Below are 20,919 nucleotides of genomic sequence, written 5' to 3'. Positions count from 1 at the left end.
ATTTGATGATTGGGGGAATTCATGACGGTAGCCCTCTTTACCAAATTGATGATGTCATAGGGAGATTTTATGAAGGCAGCCATCATGTTTGAACCCTTTCAGAGCGTCTACACCGCAGTGCGGTGTATAAATCGATGATGTACTTTTAGTACACCGCATCACGGTGTATTGGTGTTATTAGTAATAAGTTTTGATCTCTAATGAAAGATGGCAGCTGCTTTCAAACAATACACCGCACTATGGTGTAGACGCATCATAGCAGTTTGCCAATTATTCAACTTAGGTGGAATTTCTTAGAATTTTCAAATTATCTCCAGCACTTTCGAGAATTTGATTAGTCAGTATTGAAGGGGTGAGGTTTTAAATGATCTCTATGTTTTCATTGGAACAGGTGCCGGCAGTCATTCGACAGACGAAGGAAACGATATCGACGTTCGTAAGAAACCGAAACGAACCGACGCGTTCATCGGAATCATAATCGGCAGCGTTCTCGGATTCATCGTTATCGTCATCGTCGCAATCGGGATTTTAATCGTGATCATACGAAGCAGACGGAGAAAACATAACAACAATAGACGCAACATCAAACCGGTCGAAACGCGAAACACGACGATTCATCTGAACGATTTCCAGCCGAACATCACCGTGAACGGGAAACTATCGAACGGTAATATGTATAACAGTATCGCGATGTCCGATACGGAATCGGAACATCGTAACGTCATCGATCCCGAACGCTGTAACGATATTTATCACGAGTTGGACGATTCGCTGACCAATCGAAAACTACCCGATATACCTCCACTCAAAACACCAGAGACTACAGGTTCGTACTATCATCTTCCCGGCTCCAAATACTTTTAAAATTATCAGGTTTTTGCATATATTTTGATGCAGAAATTTTGCTTTTCTGCAATACCAAAGGATCTATCTTATTCTCTCCTCAGCTGTTCATTCATCTGCAGTGAGATCCCTCTATCCTTTCTGGCCATATTTTGTCCCAGGTTTTCCACATCAACTCAGAGAATCCACTAGGGATCTGGTATTTCTGTTATTTGCTGTAAAGATAATAATAATATTTGTCTTATATAGCGCAAAATCCAGCAAGGCTGCTCAGAGCGCTTTACATTTTTGGTATTATTACCCCGGCCAATTTTATACTCTAACATGTACCGTTTCATGGTTCTAAAGACTGTAGGGTTCCTAATCTCTTCTCTAACGGTTATTTCAGATTATCACACCGATACAATGAACACGTTGAACTCGACCGGTCGCGATTACGCGATTCCGGACATTACGAAATCGTCGATGATCGTGTCGATGTCTCCGCAACAACCGATGTTCGAGAGTCCGTATCAGAAAACGCCGATCATCCAGAAACAGGATCCGTTCTATGCAACGTCGGAAGTGATAAACGTGCCGAACATACAGGGAGTCAGCGGCAGTAACGTGTACGCCGTACCAAATCCCGATCTACTCTTCAGCGAGGACTTCACGATCGTCGAATTCCCGCGTGAAAATTTAAAATTCCTTGAAAAACTCGGCGAAGGACAATTCGGAGAAGTGAGTTGTGAACCAGTTGTCGCTGCATGCGAATTAGAATTGAGATCTGCTGTATACGAATTTAAAAGATTGAAAACAACATTAATTCATTAAAATACACACTACGTTTCGGACTCCTTCTAGAGACTTATGGCAGGCGTCTGGAAAGAGGCTGATATGTTTTGACCTTGAACTTTTGACTTAAATTCTTGATGTATAAATTTTATAATTCATCCTTTGAATTCGTATGTAATGGGTTTTTATTCTGTTCTGAAATGATGTCGAATTTTCTCGGAATTTTTCTCTAAATTTGTATATGATTTTTTCGTCGCAGGTGCATTTGGCCGAGGCTCAACATATTGTCGAATTTTTGGGTGATGATACTCTGATAAATCGAACTGCTTCTCGCTCCCTCCTCGTGGCCGTTAAAATGCTGCGTAAACTTGCCAGTGATCAGGCTAGGTGAGTAAGATAAACCGCAGAGAGCCAGTTCCTCCGTTTTCAGTGGAACTCAGACTCTAGGGTAAAAACATTGGAAATGAACTAATTCTCTAGAACTTTAGAATCAAAACTAACCGACCGCTGTGGAACCGGGTGCTGTAGCCAGTTCCACATGAGTGAGTTCATTTTCAATGTATTGACGTTTAAAACATAGAAAATGAACTATTTTAATTCTCAGTCCTATTCAACCAACAATGGAACTGAGTATATAGGCACCATTTCACAGCAAGACCAACTTAACATTTCATTATAGTTCCATCAGCATTGTGTTATCATGACGAATGAAAGTTCTCTGTAAAAACCACCCATTAAGGAATCACAAAGTTGGGAGCTGTCATTTGCCTTCTAACTTATGTTTCTTCGGAATTATTTTTTTTTAAGGGCCGATTTCCAGAAAGAAATAAAGATTTTATCGCGTTTAAAGGATCCGAATATCGTTCGAGTTCTCGGCGTCTGCTCAAAGGAGGATCCACCGTTCGTGATCGTCGAATACATGAAATACGGAGATTTAAATCAATTCCTACGCGATCACATACCAGAGAATGTTTACACTACGGCTAAAGAACCGAATGCCAAAGAACTAACGTTAGTATTACCACTGTTTGACTACTGTTTGTAATGGAAATGTGTTTTATATAAAAATTTGTCATTTCAACACATTCTTGAAACTTGACCCACAACTGTTGATGAGAATGGTAATCATAATTTCGCTATATGATTTGAATGGTTGACATCATTGAGAATGAGAAAGTCGTCATTAGTAGAAGTAGCTAATCATGATTTTACTGAATCGTTGAAGTCATTGAGAATGAGAAAGTCATCGCTAGTTATTAATCATAATTTTACTGAATTGTAAAGTCATTGAGAATGAGAAAGTCGTGAAAGTCATCATTAGTAGCAGTAACTAGTCATAATTTTACTGAATCATTGAAGTCAAAGGGAAATAGAAAAGTATCTCTGAACATGATTTCTGAATATCATGAATTATTTTTCAGTTTCTTCAACTACAGGTTTTTTAGCAGTTATCATAAAACGAGTCAACTGATCTCCTGATTGCTGGCACGTATTGTGTTGACTTTGAGTATTTTGTGCGTTTGTTTCAGGTACGGTTGTCTGATTTACATCGCGAATCAAATCGCGTCCGGAATGAAGTACTTAGAGTCACAAAACATGGTGCATCGCGACTTGGCTACGCGGAACTGTCTCGTCGGACATTTGTATACAATCAAAATATCAGACTTCGGTATGAGTCGAAGTCTGTATTCAGCGGATTATTATCGAATTGAAGGCCGGGCTGTTTTACCGATACGATGGATGGCCTGGGAGTCGATATTATTAGTAAGTACCTTCGATAGATAGACCCGCTTGCCTCGGATCTCGAGGGACCGACGGGTCTCTGTTGGAGACAGTAATTCCAGGGAAGTTGCGGCGAGGATGGGTGATCATCGCTTAAATTAGAGTGGAGAAGTTTAAGATTGTGGGAGGCACATGAAAATCTAAGGCAATCAGATCCCTGGCGAGCGCAACAGTCAACGGTATCAATGAATCGAGTGGATGAAATTCATGTACCCTACGTCATCGTATAAAAGTTGGCATTTTTGCGTAAAAAATCCGGTTCTTTCTTCTGGGGTTAAACTTTACTCGAGGTATACTTTAAATTCTTCTTCATCGTTCGAACCTTTCTAAATTTGCGTTTCCATTTTCGTGTTTTTCAGGGTAAATTCACAACAAAGAGTGATATCTGGTCATTTGCGGTGACATTGTGGGAAATACTCACATTCGCTAAAATACAACCGTACGAACACTTGACCGATGAGCAGGTCATCGAAAACTGTGGTCACTTTTACCGACAGTCGGGGCAAGAGATCTACTTGCCGATTCCCGCGAACTGTCCGAAGGAGATTTACGATTTGATGCGCGAGTGCTGGAACCGTTGCGAACTCAGTCGGCCGACGTTTAGGGAAATCCACATGTTCTTACAACGCAAGAACATGGGTTACAATCCGAAAGACGAACAAATGGGTCAGAGTAAAATGGTATTATGCTAGTAGCGACCCCTGGTGTGTATGATATAAACCGACGGACGGACGGGCGATGATGAATTTCCGCGACAAACGTCCATTTTTGTCGCGTGATAGTGATGTTGAACGGTGTTTTGAGAACGCTTTTAAAAAGGAAAGCGGCGCGACTTATTGGGATTTCTTTTCATTTTGTACGATAGTGGCGCGCGTCGAGGAGCTCAAAATGGCGACTAGAACGGTTAATAGCGTAAAACGGAGTTTAAGAGTGCACGTGCCCGTCGATAAGCGCCCCCTGTTGACGCTTTTTCATTACGGTATTCCACACAGCTTATATTGTTGTTATCCATTCATTGTGCCATTCATGGTGTTAAAGGCAGGTTTCGATCGGTCTCTACCGAATAAGTAGAGTGTATTCCGCTCGGAACAAATTCCGGAATTCCGATTCCGATTGAAACGGCCGGTAGAGAATTAGTACAATCCGCAACTGATATTCCTAAAAACCGGAGTACGTTCAATCGAAACCTGCCTAAGCTAAACTAAAACAGCGAATAGACGGAAATAAATTCGAATCTCTCTCCTCGCGTGAAGAAGAGTCGATTCACTAGATTCTAAGAATCGCGCGACACGCGATTAAAAAGACAAGAAACGAACAAGAAACGTACAGAAGAATTGTGGAAGTGTTTTTTACTAGTCTGATACTAACGACTGTGTCGTACACGGTTCAGTTTCGACTGCACCGATCAAGCTTTTTTACTACGATGAAATATTAATTATATGTGTAGATAAACAGGTGAATAAATGAATGAATATTCGAATGGTTAATGAAATTATTATTAATTAATTGAATACGAATAAAACGTTATTAGAACCGCATCGATATTTGTAAAGAAAAAAGATGATGTGTGAAGTACAAATTGTATGATAAAATTATTCGTGGTTTCGCGAAAATAGGCGCATTTTTTCACGTGCTGCGAATATAATTCAATATTGTGAAGTATATCTTTAAATGTGCCGCGGGGAAGAGGGGGGCCACATGCAGGGGGAACGATAACAGAATTATGAATTATAGATTGATTATTATTATTATCATTATTATTATTATGATTGATTATATGTGTAATGAAATATGGAAAACTGTGATTGATTTTTTTTTTCTCGTAAATTACGATTTAATTATGTGTACATGTGATTCATTTACATACTTAAACATATCAACAGACTTTACTACACAAAATCATCGTCTTGAGGCTTTTACCTTGAACTTTACAATGAAAGTGACAGTCACTGAGTTTTCTTAACCCGACTTCTACTCAACGGACTTGTAGTTGGGTTTAAATAAAGGTTTATCTGTCCTGATAATCGGACGTGCGAACAAGTCGTTCTTCGCATAAGCCAGAAAGCAGCACAGCAGCTAGAAATGTTAAGTTAGTTGAAGGCAAGAAGGTACCAGTTAGTCAATGACCTTGACCTTATATAAACCACTATAAGAGAACTACCGTGTAGTTGAGTAGTTTGCGAGGCAGGATCGGACAAGAAAACTCACTGACTATTCACTTGAATCGAAACCGACCCAATCACACGGCTGTGGATTTAACTTGCGATGTGGCAGTTAGAAATTCAAACTGTACTGGTTTTGAGTAACGGAATTGAACCCACAGCCATGCAACTGGGGCATGTGATTATCTAACTTGCAGTAGGGTACGAACACTAGTTGACTGCTATTCACATTCCTACTTGTCGACGATGTAGAAAAAAATAGTTCACATTGAAATTATTAACTTATTGTTAATTTATACGCTAGTTAACGAGTGCCCTTCTATTTTACCGTTATTTTCTCCCATCACGAATGTCTCTTATCTGGCTAAGTACTCTATGAATTGATTCATATTTTGCAGCAGTATTTTGTTACCTTTATCGCGCATCAGAAAAACTCGACGATTAAACTATAGATAAAAAGAGCTTCTGCCAAAATGTGGTGATTTTTTTTAACTTTGTACAGAGATTTTTAAGACGTGAAAAATCGGAAGAATTTGTTAAGACTTTTTTCATTGTAAATTATTACTGAGTTTTCCTGGAATGGCGTAATACCAGTATTGTTTTATTTCTCATCATTGACAGCTCTTCATAAAGAACTGATGTTGCCAAATTGTAAATAGAGCTGTCAGTCGCTGATTGCTTCAAATATTTTCAAATTTGATGGTTTGAAAACTTAAAGATTGAAATTGAGTATTCGAAAAAAGAACTGAGGCTAGTTTTGTAGATCTAGGCTGAGTTGTACAGTCATGATTGATGGCTAAAAGCAGTTTTAGATCTTACGGCTAGTTTTAATTTGTTAGATCGACATGTTTTATATCCAAGCCATGATTGTGCAACTGACTACAGGAACTGGTTCCACAGTTTTTACGGTTAGGTTTCGAGTCTGGGGTTTGAACTTTGTAATTGAACTAATTCTCACTCTAAAACCGTGGAACTGGATCCAGTGTTTACTTAAATCTCGGGGGTTAAATCAACTACTTGTAAATCGTGTCAACCCCCGGAATTAAAGTTATCACGGGGTCTATAAAATTTCAGTCCTCATGTAAAAATGGCTTATTAAGTAAAAATAATTAGTTATTGCGAAGATAATTTATAATTATTTGACTGTTGTTAGTTGATTTTAAAGGAAGTTATTGTTTTTTTTTTTTAAACCTGTTCCATTCGCACTCGACATTCAAAACACCACTCATGAATGTGTGTTATCAACTACGAATAGAGGTTCATTTGTTGAAAAATTCAACTTGTTCTTAAGTTTACGATGCCTTTTCATTTTACGATAGCGTGAAGACATTCTGGGGTATATCTAGAACTAATTTGATTTTTATTTAGAAGAATAGCAGGGATTGCTAAAATAGGCATAAGATGGTTTAATTGCATGAATCCAAAAACGCATAAAACCTGTTTTTTTTTCTATAAATTTAATTCGAAATCATGAATTTTACAAAACATTTTGGTTTCAATGATTTCAAGTTTGAAAACAAAATTCAAAGACATTTTCTTGCGCCCATTAAATGCATGTGAATTCTATCAGCATGATTCTTTTTACGTGCTTCATCTTTCGAAGTTCTTAAAAAATCTTAAGACTCTTTTCATAAACTTTTATTCAATTTATGATTTGATTTTAGATTTTCAGTAATTAGCTCTTAAATTCCTTTGTCAACTTAATTCACACTAAAATTGTTTGCGACGTTTTTCGGCGTTATTTATAAAAAAACGAAGTTTCGAATTTTAAAATTCTGCAGTCATTTTAATTTCAACCAGCTACCGGTACCTACCTCAAGCAGAGCATATTTTGTAACGCGATACGATTGAAGAAAAACTGAAGCCGAACAAAGTCTCGTGGATAAAAGAATTTCGTTATCTCGTATTTCAAAGCCTTTAGTCCTCGATACAACGCTGAAATTGGGTATATTATTTTCAAGGGACCAGATTTGATTGATGCATGTATCGGGATTTGTTTCGTTTATAAATGAACGTATCCCAATTCCGCTGTATTGTAGAACAAAATTTGACCGCATGCAGGCACCAGCTACTCAATTTCATTTACTCCGGTCACAATCAAGATCAGTTGATTTTGAAATTCACTCGTGACTATGAAAGTAATAAGCCCGAACTGATTTTGAAACAAGCCACATCTATGGAACTGGGGCCTAATATTTTCAAATTTTGCCAAGTTCCAATAGAAGGTCGACGGCAAATCTTAACTCTGCGCGAATTTGCGTTTTATTTTTTTGTGAAAAATTGAAAAATCAGACTCTGTTGAATATTGAAGATAACTCGATATTGTGAACTGTGTACAGAACAATGTAAATATATTTGTAAACAACGCTGATCGTGCTTATGAAAAAAATGACCCCGGAAAAAAATGTCCGCTTTTCGCTTTAATCATGTGTCAACGTTACGTCGTGTGAACACCTTCCCCTGACTCTCAAATTGTAACACGAGTCATAAGAATATTATTTGTTTAGACAATTTAACGTTCATTTTATTCGAAATCTCTTTTCAAAAACGACTTTAGACTTAGAAAGCTATGTATAATCAAACCAGCTCAGTTGTGTAGCGATACTTTTAGTGAGCCAGGATTGTATATCCCATCAAATGTTAAAAAGGGTGGCGTTTTATGTTTGCAAAAATTTGAAAAACGTCTGGCCCAGTCCTGCTAGAAATGTACCCTTATCATGTACAGTAAGCTATGATGCTCATGAATTATTGGTGACATGAACTGTGTTGTCGGTCTCATTGCTGGATGATAAATATTAGAGGTAAAAAATTATCAGTGGCATTTGTTTTTTTCGTGTAAAGTAAAAAAATATGTTGAATTTTCTGTTTTTTCGTGCGTCGTTGACCGTGGTTGGTGTTTTTTCGATGGCAAAGTATTAGTAGATATAAAACTTCATTTAAGAAAAAGAAACACTCGCGCTGTGTCAGTCAGTCAGTTAGACGACTGCGGTAGAGTTTAATTTGTTACAAATGAAAGAAATATATATATGTAATATGTAATTGAAGCAGTTTATTGAGACGAGTTGTCAAACATTCAGCCGAGTTTGAAGACATGCCGATACTAGGATATGTTCAGTTCTAGGAGCGGCTTGTTCTTGAATAAAGGACGATCGCATTCGCAAATCCGAGGCTGAATTTATTTTTATACAGCGCTTAGAAACAAAGATGGAAATTAGAATTCATATAAAATACGTCAAATAAGATAACAGCGTTTGTGAAATGAAATTATCAGCGAAAGATTATAAACCGGCCTCAGTTGTGCAACTTTAAGACTGGTTTTGTAGTCAAACTGCCACTTGAAGACCAGATTTAAGACCCTCAGTTACAAAGGCGCAACTGGGCCCGAGTCCCAGTTCCGCAGTTCTCTGTTAACAAGAACTTATTTTAACTCTATAAATTCGAACGTAACCGATGACTGCGGAGCTGGGCCTTGAATTTAGGAAGATGTGCGTGTGAATATATAAGACGATGATGGTACTGTGTTTAGATATAATACTATTATTTGTATACATGTGTATAAATGGAATAAAGCAGCCCAGGGGAAAACTGTGAAAATAATAATTATCATAAACATTATAAAAGAAAATTATTAATAGATAAATGATAATTAATCATGATAATGATAATAAAGAATTCAATTATCCATGGGAGCATTTTGTAAATAAAAATTATATATTTAAGGCTAAAGAAGAAACCCTTTGTTATGTTTGTTTATTTATTTTTCTTTGAGTCAGGAATTGCCAACCTGGATTGAATGGCTTTCATTTTCCACCGATTGATTGAATAATTATGTCAGTGCTGGGATTCGAACCTCAAGTCAGAAAAGCTAATTAATTATGCAGCAGTTATTTGCATATTATTGCGTGTCAAAGCGACATATGATCAGGTTCGAATCCCCAACTAACTGGCGGGAAGACATGGTGCCTCTGGCAAGTGAATTGCCTTGTGGCAACCCAAGCGGTATTTTCGTGAACTATTATCCGTGCCAAAGAATCCTTGCGGAATTATCGTGAACTACGAAAATTTGTCTTGCAGTCGTTTTTGCACAGCGCCAATAAGGTCCTAGAGGGATTTCCGAGAACTAAGTCGAATATGTCGTACAGTCGTATTTCGATGAACTACGAACAGTACGGTTAATTATTTCGAATCGCGATTAATCTATTACAAGTTACCACTACTGACCTCATTCAACGATACAGAAAATCTTAAAAACAACAATTAAGATATTGCAATAATTCCTTAAGGGAAGCTATGATTATAATTCATGGTTTTCCCATCCCTCCCCGTACTGGGATTCGAACCTTGGGCCGGGAGAACTTGTTGATATGGAGGATAATTTGTATATTGTATGACACCAGAGGCTACACGATCAGGTTCGAATCCGAGCGGATTTTTCACCTCTCCGCACCATAATCCTAGCGGTATTTTCGTGAACTAAGTCGAATTCGTCGTACAGTCGTCCTACGGATGATTACTATGGATATAACAATCGAACCGATTACGACAACTGATCTCATTCCACAATTCAGGAAATTGAAATACAAAGTACTTGCAATGATTTTTCTCACAAAAGCTTCTCTGCGTTTTTGAATTCATGCAATTAAATCATCTTATGCCTATTTTAGCAATATGTTGAATTTTCTGTTTTTTCGTGCGTCGTTGACCGTGGTTGGTGCTTTTTCGATGGCAAAGTATTAGTAGATATAAAACTTCATTTAAGAAAAAGAAACACTCGCGCTGTGTCAGTCAGTCAGTTAGACGACTGCGGTAGAGTTTAATTTGTTACAAATGAAAGAAATATATATATGTAATATGTAATTGAAGCACTTTATTGAGACGAGTTGTCAAACATTCAGCCGAGTTTGAAGACATGCCGATACTAGGATATGTTAAGTTCTAGGAGCGGTTTGTTCTTGAATAAAGGACGATCGCATTCGCAAAACTGAGGCTGAATTTATTTTTATACAGCGCTTAGAAACAAAGATGGAAATTAGAATTCATATAAAATACGTCAAATAAGATAACAGCGTTTGTGAAATGAAATTATCAGCGAAAGATTATAAAGCGGCCTCAGTTGCGCAACTTAAAGACTGGTTTTGTAGTCAAACTGCCACTTGAAGACCAGATTTAAGACCCTCAGTTACAAAGGCGCAACTGGGCCCGAGTCCCAGTTCCGCAGTTCTCTGTTAACAAGAACTTATTTTAACTCTATAAATTCAAACGTAACCGATGACTGCGGAGCTGGGCCTTGAATTTAGGAAGAAGTGCGTGTGAATATATAAGACGATGATGGTACTGTGTTTAGATATAATACTATTATTTGTATACATGTGTATAAATGGAATAAAGCAGCCCAGGGGAAAACTGTGAAAATAATAATTATCATAAACATTATAAAAGAAAATTATTAATAGATAAATGATAATTAATCATGATAATGATAATAAAGAATTCAATTATCCATGGGAGCATTTTGTAAATAAAAATTATATATTTAAGGCTAAAGAAGAAACCCTTTGTTTTGTTTGTTTATTTATTTTTCTTTGAGTCAGGAATTGCCAACCTGGATTGAATGGCTTTCATTTTCCACCGATTGATTGAATAATTATGTCAGTGCTCGGATTCGAACCTCAAGTCAGAAAAGCTAATTAATTATGCAGCAGTTATTTGCATATTATTGCGTGTCAAAGCGACATATGATCAGGTTCGAATCCCCAACTAACTGGCGGGAAGACATGGTGCCTCTGGCAAGTGAATTGCCTTGTGGCAACCCTAGCGGTTTTTTCGTGAACTATTATCCGTGCCAAAGAATCCTCGCGGAATTATCGTGAACTACGAAAATTTGTCTTGCAGTCGTTTTGCACAGCGCCAATAAGGTCCTAGAGGAATTTCCGAGAACTAAGTCGAATATGTCGTACAGTCGTATTTCTATGAACTACGAACAGTACGGTTAATTATTTCGAATCGCGATTAATCTATTACAAGTTACCACTACTGACCTCATTCAACGATATAGAAAATCTTAAAAACAACAATTAAGATATTGTAATAATTCCTTAAGGGAAGCTATGATTATAATTCATGGTTTTCCCATCCCTCCCCGTACTGGGATTCGAACCTTGGGCCGGGAGAACTTGTTGATATGGAGGATAATTTGTATATCGTATGACACCAGAGGCTACATGAGCAGGTTCGAATCCCGGAAGCTGAATTTTCGTGAACTATGAACTCTTGTCTTGCAGTCGTTTTTCATTGCCGAGTGGAATTTTCAACTCTCCGCACCAGAATCCTAGCGGAATTTTCGTGAACCAAGTCGAATTCGTCGTACAGTCGTCCTACGGTTGATTACTATAGATATAACAATCGAACCGATTACGACAACTGATCTCATTCCAAAATTCCGGAAATTGAAATACAAAGTAACTTGCAATGATTTTTCTCACAAAAGCTATTTTTATTTTTTGGCAAATACATTTATTTATGAAAATGGCAATATTTCAATAAGTAACAATCAGTCGATAAAAACGATCAGGTTCATTTCAGCAGACGCGGTTTTCTGGTTTCCAAAAACGCTGGGACATCGATACCGGGATAAAACGAAATATATGATAAAATTGTAGTATATACATTTACAATGCTACAGTAAATCCACGTAGAACATTTTGTCATTAACAGCTATAAGTCTGTCTACTTCTAAATTCTTTTTAAAAAACCCGGTTGTACTTTGAATCCCCGCATGGAGGCGTGGCGTATTCTATCTTTTGATTATTGTCAAGGTGACAGGTTTTGATGAATTGAAATGATGAAAAGCTATGTACACATATTACTAACCACAAAGACTGAAATTAATTTCATTTTTACATCAGACAGCAGTTCACACTCAATCTCAGCGTCCAGTGTCACTGACGTCACGCTTAGGGCGAGTCGACCTTGCGAAGGTCAATATCCCACTTAGTTGCACCTCGGGCGAAAGTCGAATTGTCCTCGAACCAGTTTGAAAGGTCACTAGATCAGAAGTCAATATTCACTTGAATGTAATTGAATTTAATATGAAGGTTATCGATCGAACGCACTTCGAAGGTCGTTATTGAGCCTTAACCCACTTCATTTCGTTTCCTACATTAGTCGGAATAGTTTGATAATAGATGGGATCTCGTTTTAAAGGGGTCACATGAAATCGTTTTTAAGGAGCGCTCCGAATCAATGCAATCACGCGTCGGATGATATACCTCGGTGTATCTTCTCTCTATAGTAAATCTCTTCGCTTTCTTTATCGCACAGGAGTAAAATTGCGCCCCCTATACAGAACGCCGTGGCGCCCCAGGCGATCCCATACGCCCAGTTAAACTCCCAGTATTTCCTCGTTATCGGTCGTGCGTTCAGTTCTTGTATGGCCATTACTGGAAACACGATCAAACTGATGATCATCAACAAAACTGAAATTGAGATGAATTCGATTTGAGACTACATCATACAAACAATTCTGGGGGCCTTAAATCAAAGCATTGACGTGTGCAATTCTCAGCTTCATAACGTTAAAACCTAACGGAACCTATTCCCACATCAATCATATACCGGAAACTGTTGAAGTCGTCTGCCGACGGAAATCTATCGAGCAGCCGACCGTTATTTCATCGATTTATCTTTGAAAACTGCTCTATTTACCGCCGCTAACTATCATCTCTCGGGGGTAAAATAACGATTTACCGCCATAAAACACATTTGGGTGTGGTCAACTAAACGCCTTCAAGAAAATGGCAATCGATGCCGGAGATGCCCGAGTTCTTACCTGCAGCAAATAACAGATACATGGCTACTCTGTAGAGTTTATATTTGATGTCGGTGGGTTTCAGGGCCAACCCGACCCCACATAGAACACAGGCCGCGAACGTTAACAATAGACCGATAACGCATAGAGCTGCAGATGCGTGCACCCAGGCTGGAAATAAAATGAAATACAAGATTTATTGAGATTAGTCGCTCATGTTGAAATTATCGTTCTCAATAGACTGATTTAATACGTTTATTAAGAGAATCGTGAATTCTATGGTGGAATGTCACTGTTCTTGGCATTTCAATTACAAATCCCTATACGCTCCGCAGTATCTTAATATGTTCGGTCTTCGCACAGACTGCGGCTGTGTGGAAATAAGATTTTGTTCAGGAATGTATGCTACCATCCTCGTTCGGATTCGAACAGTCGTGGATTTTAAACTCCAGAGCGAAGCAAAGCCATCTCCCACAGAACTGCCTGAAGTCTACTAGGAGCATCTCAACATTGATTGCTCTTAGAGGATACATTACTGAAACGAACATTAGTTTAACATTAGCCATATATATACAGAGTCAGTTGCGCTTACCTTTATCGGAAGGATGGTGCACGCAGGTATCCGTCCCGGGGGCTAAAGTCGTGGTGATTCCTGTCACTTCTAAGTTGATCAGGGAACAGTATTTCCACAGTCCCTGGCGATATCCTGATGTCGTTAGCCATTCGGTACTGACGTGAGTGACTATCAGTAAAATAGTAGCGATCAGTGAACAAACAAACGCTAAGACCTGAAATAGTAATATTGAAATATTCCGATATTAGACAACAGAATCCAAGACCCAGACCAAAGTGTAACTTCAAATCAACCGCTTTTATGTATCTAACCACACTTGTTGCATACAGAGTCAAAATTGCTTTGGAAATCGATTAAAGATTTATGTGAGGATATAAAGAATCTATTTACGGTAACCTTAGAATTACTAGAAAAGCAAGATCTGATTTAGATAAGTAGATTTTGCCTTCTGATGGCGAACGGCTCTCAACGAAACTTGTCCGATAAGGATTTTTTGTAACAACTACACCACGAGCGACCTCAATATGTATTTCTAGCCAGTGGTCATCTTTCATGTCACAAACCACAGAAATTGTGATGAATTCATTCCTAATTCATGTATTAGATGCATATAACAGAACTGACTGTATCTCTACTGTAAACTATCGTGTTAACATCTCATAAAAACCAACTCGGAACAAATTCCATCCGATACAGGTAAACTTATAACTGAGCGTGTTAGAAATAATAATAACTACACCATCAATTTTCATTTTTGCATCATTGCTTACTGAATAAACGCGCTCTATTTCATGGATTCTTTGCTATTAGGTCCCCACTCGTGTATAGGGCAATATACGCGGTACTTTTTAAGATCATGTTACGTTGAGACGAAACAAAAATTTCTGTATAGATGAAAAATGTTGATAATAGTGAAATTTTAAACATTTCTTGTTAACGCTTTATCGAATCGGATAGATAATAAACGGTGGCGTTACTATCTAGAACAACAGGAGAAAGATAGTAGAATGCTTTGAATGAGAATTTTCTTGACATTTCTGCAGGACAGGTCTTTTTTGAAAAAGGTAAACTATTGAAATTTGAAGAGTGTATGTCAAAAGTAAATGTTTGAATTCACCGAGAAGACGAATTTCTGTTGTAAAATTATTATCTTTCGTCTAATATCGTTGCAGCCGCGTGAGTGGGTCTCATAAATAAAATTCCTCCACACTTCACTAAAAATGTCTGCTCCAGCTAAATTCGAGCGACCTGTCCTGAGCACTGGGCACGGGTGACTGTTACATCCAGCGTTGAATAGTAGATAACCACTCGTCATCCCAATGTGAGATATACTGTAAAGTACTAACACGGAATGATATCATTAGCTCCTGGGCATTTCATTGTTTCCAACACGACAGCCTCCATAGTGACTGGAAAATCATATACCCCAGCTGCCTGGAGTTAGTTCATTCCGTATTCAGATCCTGGCTCACAACTGTGGCAATTCTTCATTCGCTTTGTTTTTGAGTCGTTATTCATTTTTCTTTTTAAAGATAACAAGAATATCTTGCTGATGAAAGGCGTTTCATGTTCACAATTTATCGTACCGTTCATAATGCATAAAGCTGCAATATTCAGCGATGTAGTTCGGGAAAATCTTCATCAGTTTTCGGGAGAGCGATTTTCTGACGTTTAGTAGATTTACGAGTGGAAACGAAACGGAACAATGTTTAGTTGTTGATGAGAGAAGGAGAAGATGGAGAGTTCTACTGACGCTGATAATATATCTATCTCTACCCCCAGTAGCGAATACATGGAATAGTAAATCCCTGTTATACCATTCAGTAACTAGAGATCGTATGTTTATTTCTTGAAAAGGTTTAAAATAGCGGGGCTTTTTATAAACTGTAGGATGTCTATATGAATGGGTCCGGTTTATCAACGTATATGGATGTAGGGTGGCCATGGATTGGTCTAGTTTTTCTATACTACGGTTATTCACCTATGGGTCCAGGCTTTCAATATTTAGGTTCAGTTTCACGTGGAAAATGTGCAAAACATCTAGAATCGAGTTTAAACGATTGACAATCAAAACAAAACCACTCTAAATTCTTGGATGTAGTTTTCAATCGAAACTACTATGTCGGCCTAGTATCCGGGGACTGGGTTGATTGGGCGCAGATAACTCTTTTGATAAATGCATTTGATCGTCTCTAAATCGGACGCCGAAACAAAATCTCAAATATCAAATAGCTTGTTGTTTATTTCGTTGTGTGGTCCGATCAAAGTTACTCTTTTTCACGTATATAAATATAATTCTTTATGTACTGTAAATGTATTGAATAGGTTCGGTTTGAATCATGTCGCGTTGTTGTGTCAGGAATTTCAGAAATGCCGTCGCGGATGAAACTGATAAATAGAGTAAATATTTTCGAATATTATTATTGCACATGTGGGTTGTGTGTGTGTGTGTGTGTGTGTGTATGCGATTGTTCTATTAGGTAAAACGATACTATATTATATTCATCATCGTATAGTAACATCTGCCTCCCAGGCACCGATACACATTATCGAAATAAACACAGATACAACTCAGATATTGTTCGATTTAGTCTGATATGATTTTGTAGAAATTTATCATGAATTCTATGCTTCGAATGTTCTAAGCTGAAGGAAAGGTGGTCCACAGGGTAAGAGACTGAACGTCAGTGGTGGACTATTTAGAAATAGGTCGTGAGTAGGCCAGTCGGATTTGGAATAAATTCAAGTAAAACCCAGTTCCACAGCTCAGAACCCAGTTCCACAGTCCAGGAGCCAGTTCCACAGTTCTGGGCCTATTCCACAGTTCAGATTTCAGTTCCAATGTCAGGATCTAGTTCCACAGTTTAGGATCTAGTTCTCCAGCTCAGAATCCAGTTCCACAGTGCACGGCTCAGTCCCGCAGTTCATGGCTTATTTCCACAGATCAGGACCAAGTTCTACATATGTATGTTAAGATTAGATTTAAAGATCTGTGGAACTGGGTCCAGTAGTCAATAAGTGCTAGGAGGGGGGGGGGGTGAAGACAGCAAATCTAAAAACAACGATTATAATCTCTTTAACGAAGCACAGCCAACACAACAACTAATCACTCGTTCCTAGGCAGTTCATGAAGAATTATAGCATTAATTGTATTAGAATAATTGCTTCGAAATCATCCTCAGAAATACCGAGATTTCCAGCTAGTACTTGTTGTTGATTTAATGGCCAACATAAAACAAAATGGTGGCGGTTTTATTGCGGCTAATTAAACTTGATAGCGTTAACGAGCTTCGCTTCGTTTGTTCGCGCAAATAGCAACGTCGTACGCTCCTTTCGCTGTGAACTCGCAAAGGGCTGTCCATAAAAGGCGTCTAAGGTCAAGGGGAGGGGGTTTGTGAACTTTGTGGACAGGGGGAAAGGGTTGTTTGGATGTGGACATCGAGATATGTTTTCAAGATAATGTATGGAATAACACACTGTAGTCGGCTCAAGTGTGTAATAAATGATGAAGTGAATGAAACTGCATATGGCTGGATATCCGATCCGATGTATTTTATTCTTTTTTTGCCCGTTAGACAAGGGAGGGGGTTAGGGCAATGTAGATGTTCTGTAGACATGGGGTGGGGGTCACAACACTGCAATTTTGTGTGGACGTCTTTTCTGGACAGCCGGTAAGTCGAAATCAACATACGCTCCTTTCGCTGTGAACTCGTAAATAAGACTAATCATAGATCAATGTACGCTCCTTTCGCGGTGAACTCGTAATTCACAGGTCGTGCTCGAGGTTAAGACGGTTGCAGGACACTGTATTGAAACCAAACGTTAATAAGTGACATATATTGTACATATTATTATCCGACCATTAGCTATGTTTTCAAATGTTGTATATGTTGTATAATGCCAACAACCAATTACTACGAAATTGAATAGAATCACCAAATTTCACTGACCACTTTCTACTCTGCCAAATTCAATTTAAAAAAACCATACAATCCATGATTTAAAAGAATGGATTTCTAATAGATTCTGAACGCATTTTTATCTAGGTTAGTTGTATACGCGCGCCAGAACAAAGGGAGAATTATTGGTTTAAAACCGTACGTTTGAATTATTGAATCAGGAGACACGAACAGACTATAGCACCGTATATACGCATAGTGAGTGTCGAGTACAATTAAAATGCACACACATGTGTTCATAATTCACGATATACAAGTATATACGTCTCGCAGTGAATGGAATATAAGGTGACATGAAGCCATATCGATTGTACACACGTATATATGTCTTCTGCATCGTGGCCCGTAAAATATAAATAGGAAAATCCGGGCACGACCAACAGGGACTTTCGTTTGACTCAAAAAACTCATTTTCTAACCTCCTATTTTCCAATCCTCAATTCGAACTTCGTTTACCCCGGACCACCTTTGCCTGTCCCAGGGCAGGTTAACTGTATGTATAATGCATAGATACGCAAAATACATATTCATTAGAATGATGCATGGGATCAAAATGGGAATAATCATTGATATTATGAAGGACTGCTGCATTGTCAATGATTGTCATGACGTAACTTATTCTATAGATCTCAATTTTATTGTATAATTTGATTGATCGCGTATTGTTGCTTCATGCAATGGAAATAAAACCTCGTGTTCATTTTTGATACAAGTGTTGGTTCAAATGCTTTTGATGATGAAATGCCGTTTGAATTTCATTTGATAATGAAATGCCGTTTGAATTTCAAATTGCATAATATGAATATATGAATAGAATATGCAAATACTGAGGTGATATCAAGGTACCGATTGTGCTTGTTTAATGTATATGAATAAATGTAAACTAAAATGAACTAAAAAAAAAAATCTGAATACGTACCACTTCAATCATCCTAAGCACAGAGTTCCTTTCAGCGTTAAAGGCGCTATAGAAGCACTGACTGATATAATACAAATGATTTATTTTTCGGTTGTTTTTTATATCATATATTTGCAGATGATAGGAAATAATTTCCGGTATGGCCAATTGGATCGCATTATAGTCTCAATTACCGCTTGTTACTAAATACGCATGGGAATTATTAATATTTCTCAAAATATAATTATATGTCTGTTATGTAAATGACAAAATTTTCCGCCGCAAAACTGTCAAAATATTTATCCACATTTTTGTCATCTCTTGTTTCTATAAATGCCGGTGTTTAACTACCGCTGGTAATTGCTGATTTGTATGTAAGTACATATAGAGTGTATTGAAGGTTTACTGAAATAAAGGAATGTCGAATGCAAAGTAAAAAAGTGTTAATTCGAATATGCTTTTGACGTATAAAATTAAGGTACCTTTAAAGGCCGAACGACGGTGACCGTTTCGATGGTCGTAGTAGGAGCCATGCGTTCCCGCGATTCCGAGTGGTTCATCATTGCAGTTATTTGGTAACACGCGATAGAATCACAAGAAAACCAACGACAAACACGACGCGTATAAACGACTGAATATCGTAGATCACGGGTCTACGAGAATTCCATCCGTAATCAATTTCACGTAATTCCTTCTCACTGACGCGTTTACTCCGTAGAAACCTCAGCCTCCTTCGATCGAAACAGAAGCAACGATGATCGCGTCTGCGAACGGTCTAATTATAACCCAGTCTAGAGATGAGCGAGGAACGGTAATATATTTATAAGGATTGATATCCGCCGCTGAGCGAGCGTCTCGTGAACTACCGATTTGAGAGAAACCACTTTCACCACCGTTCCGACTAAAAACATAACATGAATACATGTACACTACCCGCGTAAACTCGCGTTCAATACACCGCATTGAAAAACGAGTCAAAACCGGTGTGTGCATTCATGAGCTCTTTTATAAAGACGCGCAGGAAATAAAATGGCGGCGACAGATTGTTTAACCCGAGACGAAAACACAGGCGTTCAAAGATTAATACCATACAGGACTCATTCCTGGCATTCCATTGCACTTAGTGGGGCGTCCTTATCTAAATACACGAGAGCATGTAGCCCTGTCCACAACGATATAAAACAATATATTGATTAATTGATAACGGTGATATTTAGATAATATTTTGTTTAGGTTTCTCGTGTTTCTGGTGGTAATGATTCATTGAATCATTTATTCCTTTGAGAAAAAATTTGTAGTCAATGTGTTACTTCCACATTCTCAAAAACCAGGAACCATTCCCAGTGTTCCGAGTTACGTATTATTTATTCTTTGTACGTTTTCAATCAGTAAACCCTTAGTCGAATATAGATTCAGAACTGTGGAACTGGCCTCATATACGAGATAAACTTGATCAACTGCCATGAAATATATATTTCTTGATCTTGATAAAGATAACTTAAAGATTTCATACATTGTTATGGACGTGCGCAGTGAAATGTGACCGAAGCAATTGAAATTAATTCAACTCCAAGCTAAAACAATTTGACGTTATTTTTGGGAAATTTCTTCTGCGTTGAAATTACAAAACATTACGAAACGAAATCATGTTAGAAAAATGAGAAAATTGTTCAAGATTTTGAATAAATTCTGTCGATTACGGTAGGTGGCACCGGCAGCGATCACTGGTAAAGCGCTCGACTTACAAAGTTATTCAAACATTATTCTATCATTCCTATATATACATATTTATTAAACTCCTTTCAATATTTGACCTGAAAAAAACGTTACTTTACGAAACAATAAATCCTGCCATATACTAGAACTATATACGCCACGATATGGCGGCTTTTATTATATTATATTCTACTGACGTCGTTATATTCAATGAGTTTCATTGTACATTTTTTCAAAAGTGAAAGAAACGAATCTCGACGCATTCACATGTATGTTTACGAACGAGCACTGGGTCCTAGATACCGAGAAAAAATTGTCACAGGAAGTTTCCTAACAAACTCTTAGATTCCCGAGTCCTCTGACGAATTAGGCCGAGTTAAGGTAGGTTTTTTTAATCAAACTGG

At 37.9% G+C, this 20,919-nt stretch overlaps 2 protein-coding genes across 3 annotated transcripts in view; one reads left to right on the top strand and one right to left on the bottom strand.

Annotated features, from left to right (window-relative positions):
- The window catches only part of LOC141908027 (discoidin domain-containing receptor 2-like), a 94,184-nt gene extending 84,907 nt beyond the window's left edge, over positions 1 to 9,277 (top strand). For both annotated transcript variants that reach the window (XM_074797806.1, XM_074797807.1), the window contains exons 10-15: positions 392 to 826; positions 1,232 to 1,563; positions 1,877 to 2,004; positions 2,425 to 2,628; positions 3,147 to 3,381; positions 3,759 to 9,277. In XM_074797806.1, the coding sequence (XP_074653907.1) occupies positions 392 to 826; positions 1,232 to 1,563; positions 1,877 to 2,004; positions 2,425 to 2,628; positions 3,147 to 3,381; positions 3,759 to 4,091 (1,667 nt within the window). In that variant the 3' untranslated portion in view covers positions 4,092 to 9,277. The remainder of the gene's footprint in view (positions 1 to 391; positions 827 to 1,231; positions 1,564 to 1,876; positions 2,005 to 2,424; positions 2,629 to 3,146; positions 3,382 to 3,758) is intronic.
- Positions 9,278 to 12,043: 2,766 nt separating this feature from the next.
- Positions 12,044 to 19,886, bottom strand: LOC141908353 (transmembrane protein 47-like). Its single transcript, XM_074798368.1, has 4 exons — positions 19,282 to 19,886; positions 13,961 to 14,156; positions 13,390 to 13,539; positions 12,044 to 13,036 (listed from the first exon to the last, which is right to left on the bottom strand). The coding sequence occupies exons 1-4, from the start codon at positions 19,360 to 19,362 to the stop codon at positions 12,810 to 12,812; spliced, it is 654 nt and encodes a 217-aa protein (XP_074654469.1). The 5' UTR covers positions 19,363 to 19,886; the 3' UTR covers positions 12,044 to 12,809.
- Positions 19,887 to 20,919: the final 1,033 nt, after the last annotated feature.

The sequence above is a fragment of the Tubulanus polymorphus genome, chromosome 7 (genome assembly GCF_964204645.1).
Source record: "Tubulanus polymorphus chromosome 7, tnTubPoly1.2, whole genome shotgun sequence".
NCBI lineage: Eukaryota > Metazoa > Nemertea > Palaeonemertea > Tubulaniformes > Tubulanidae > Tubulanus > Tubulanus polymorphus.
Note: the sequence above shows the minus strand (reverse complement) of the source record. Positions and strands in the feature narration are given on the sequence as shown.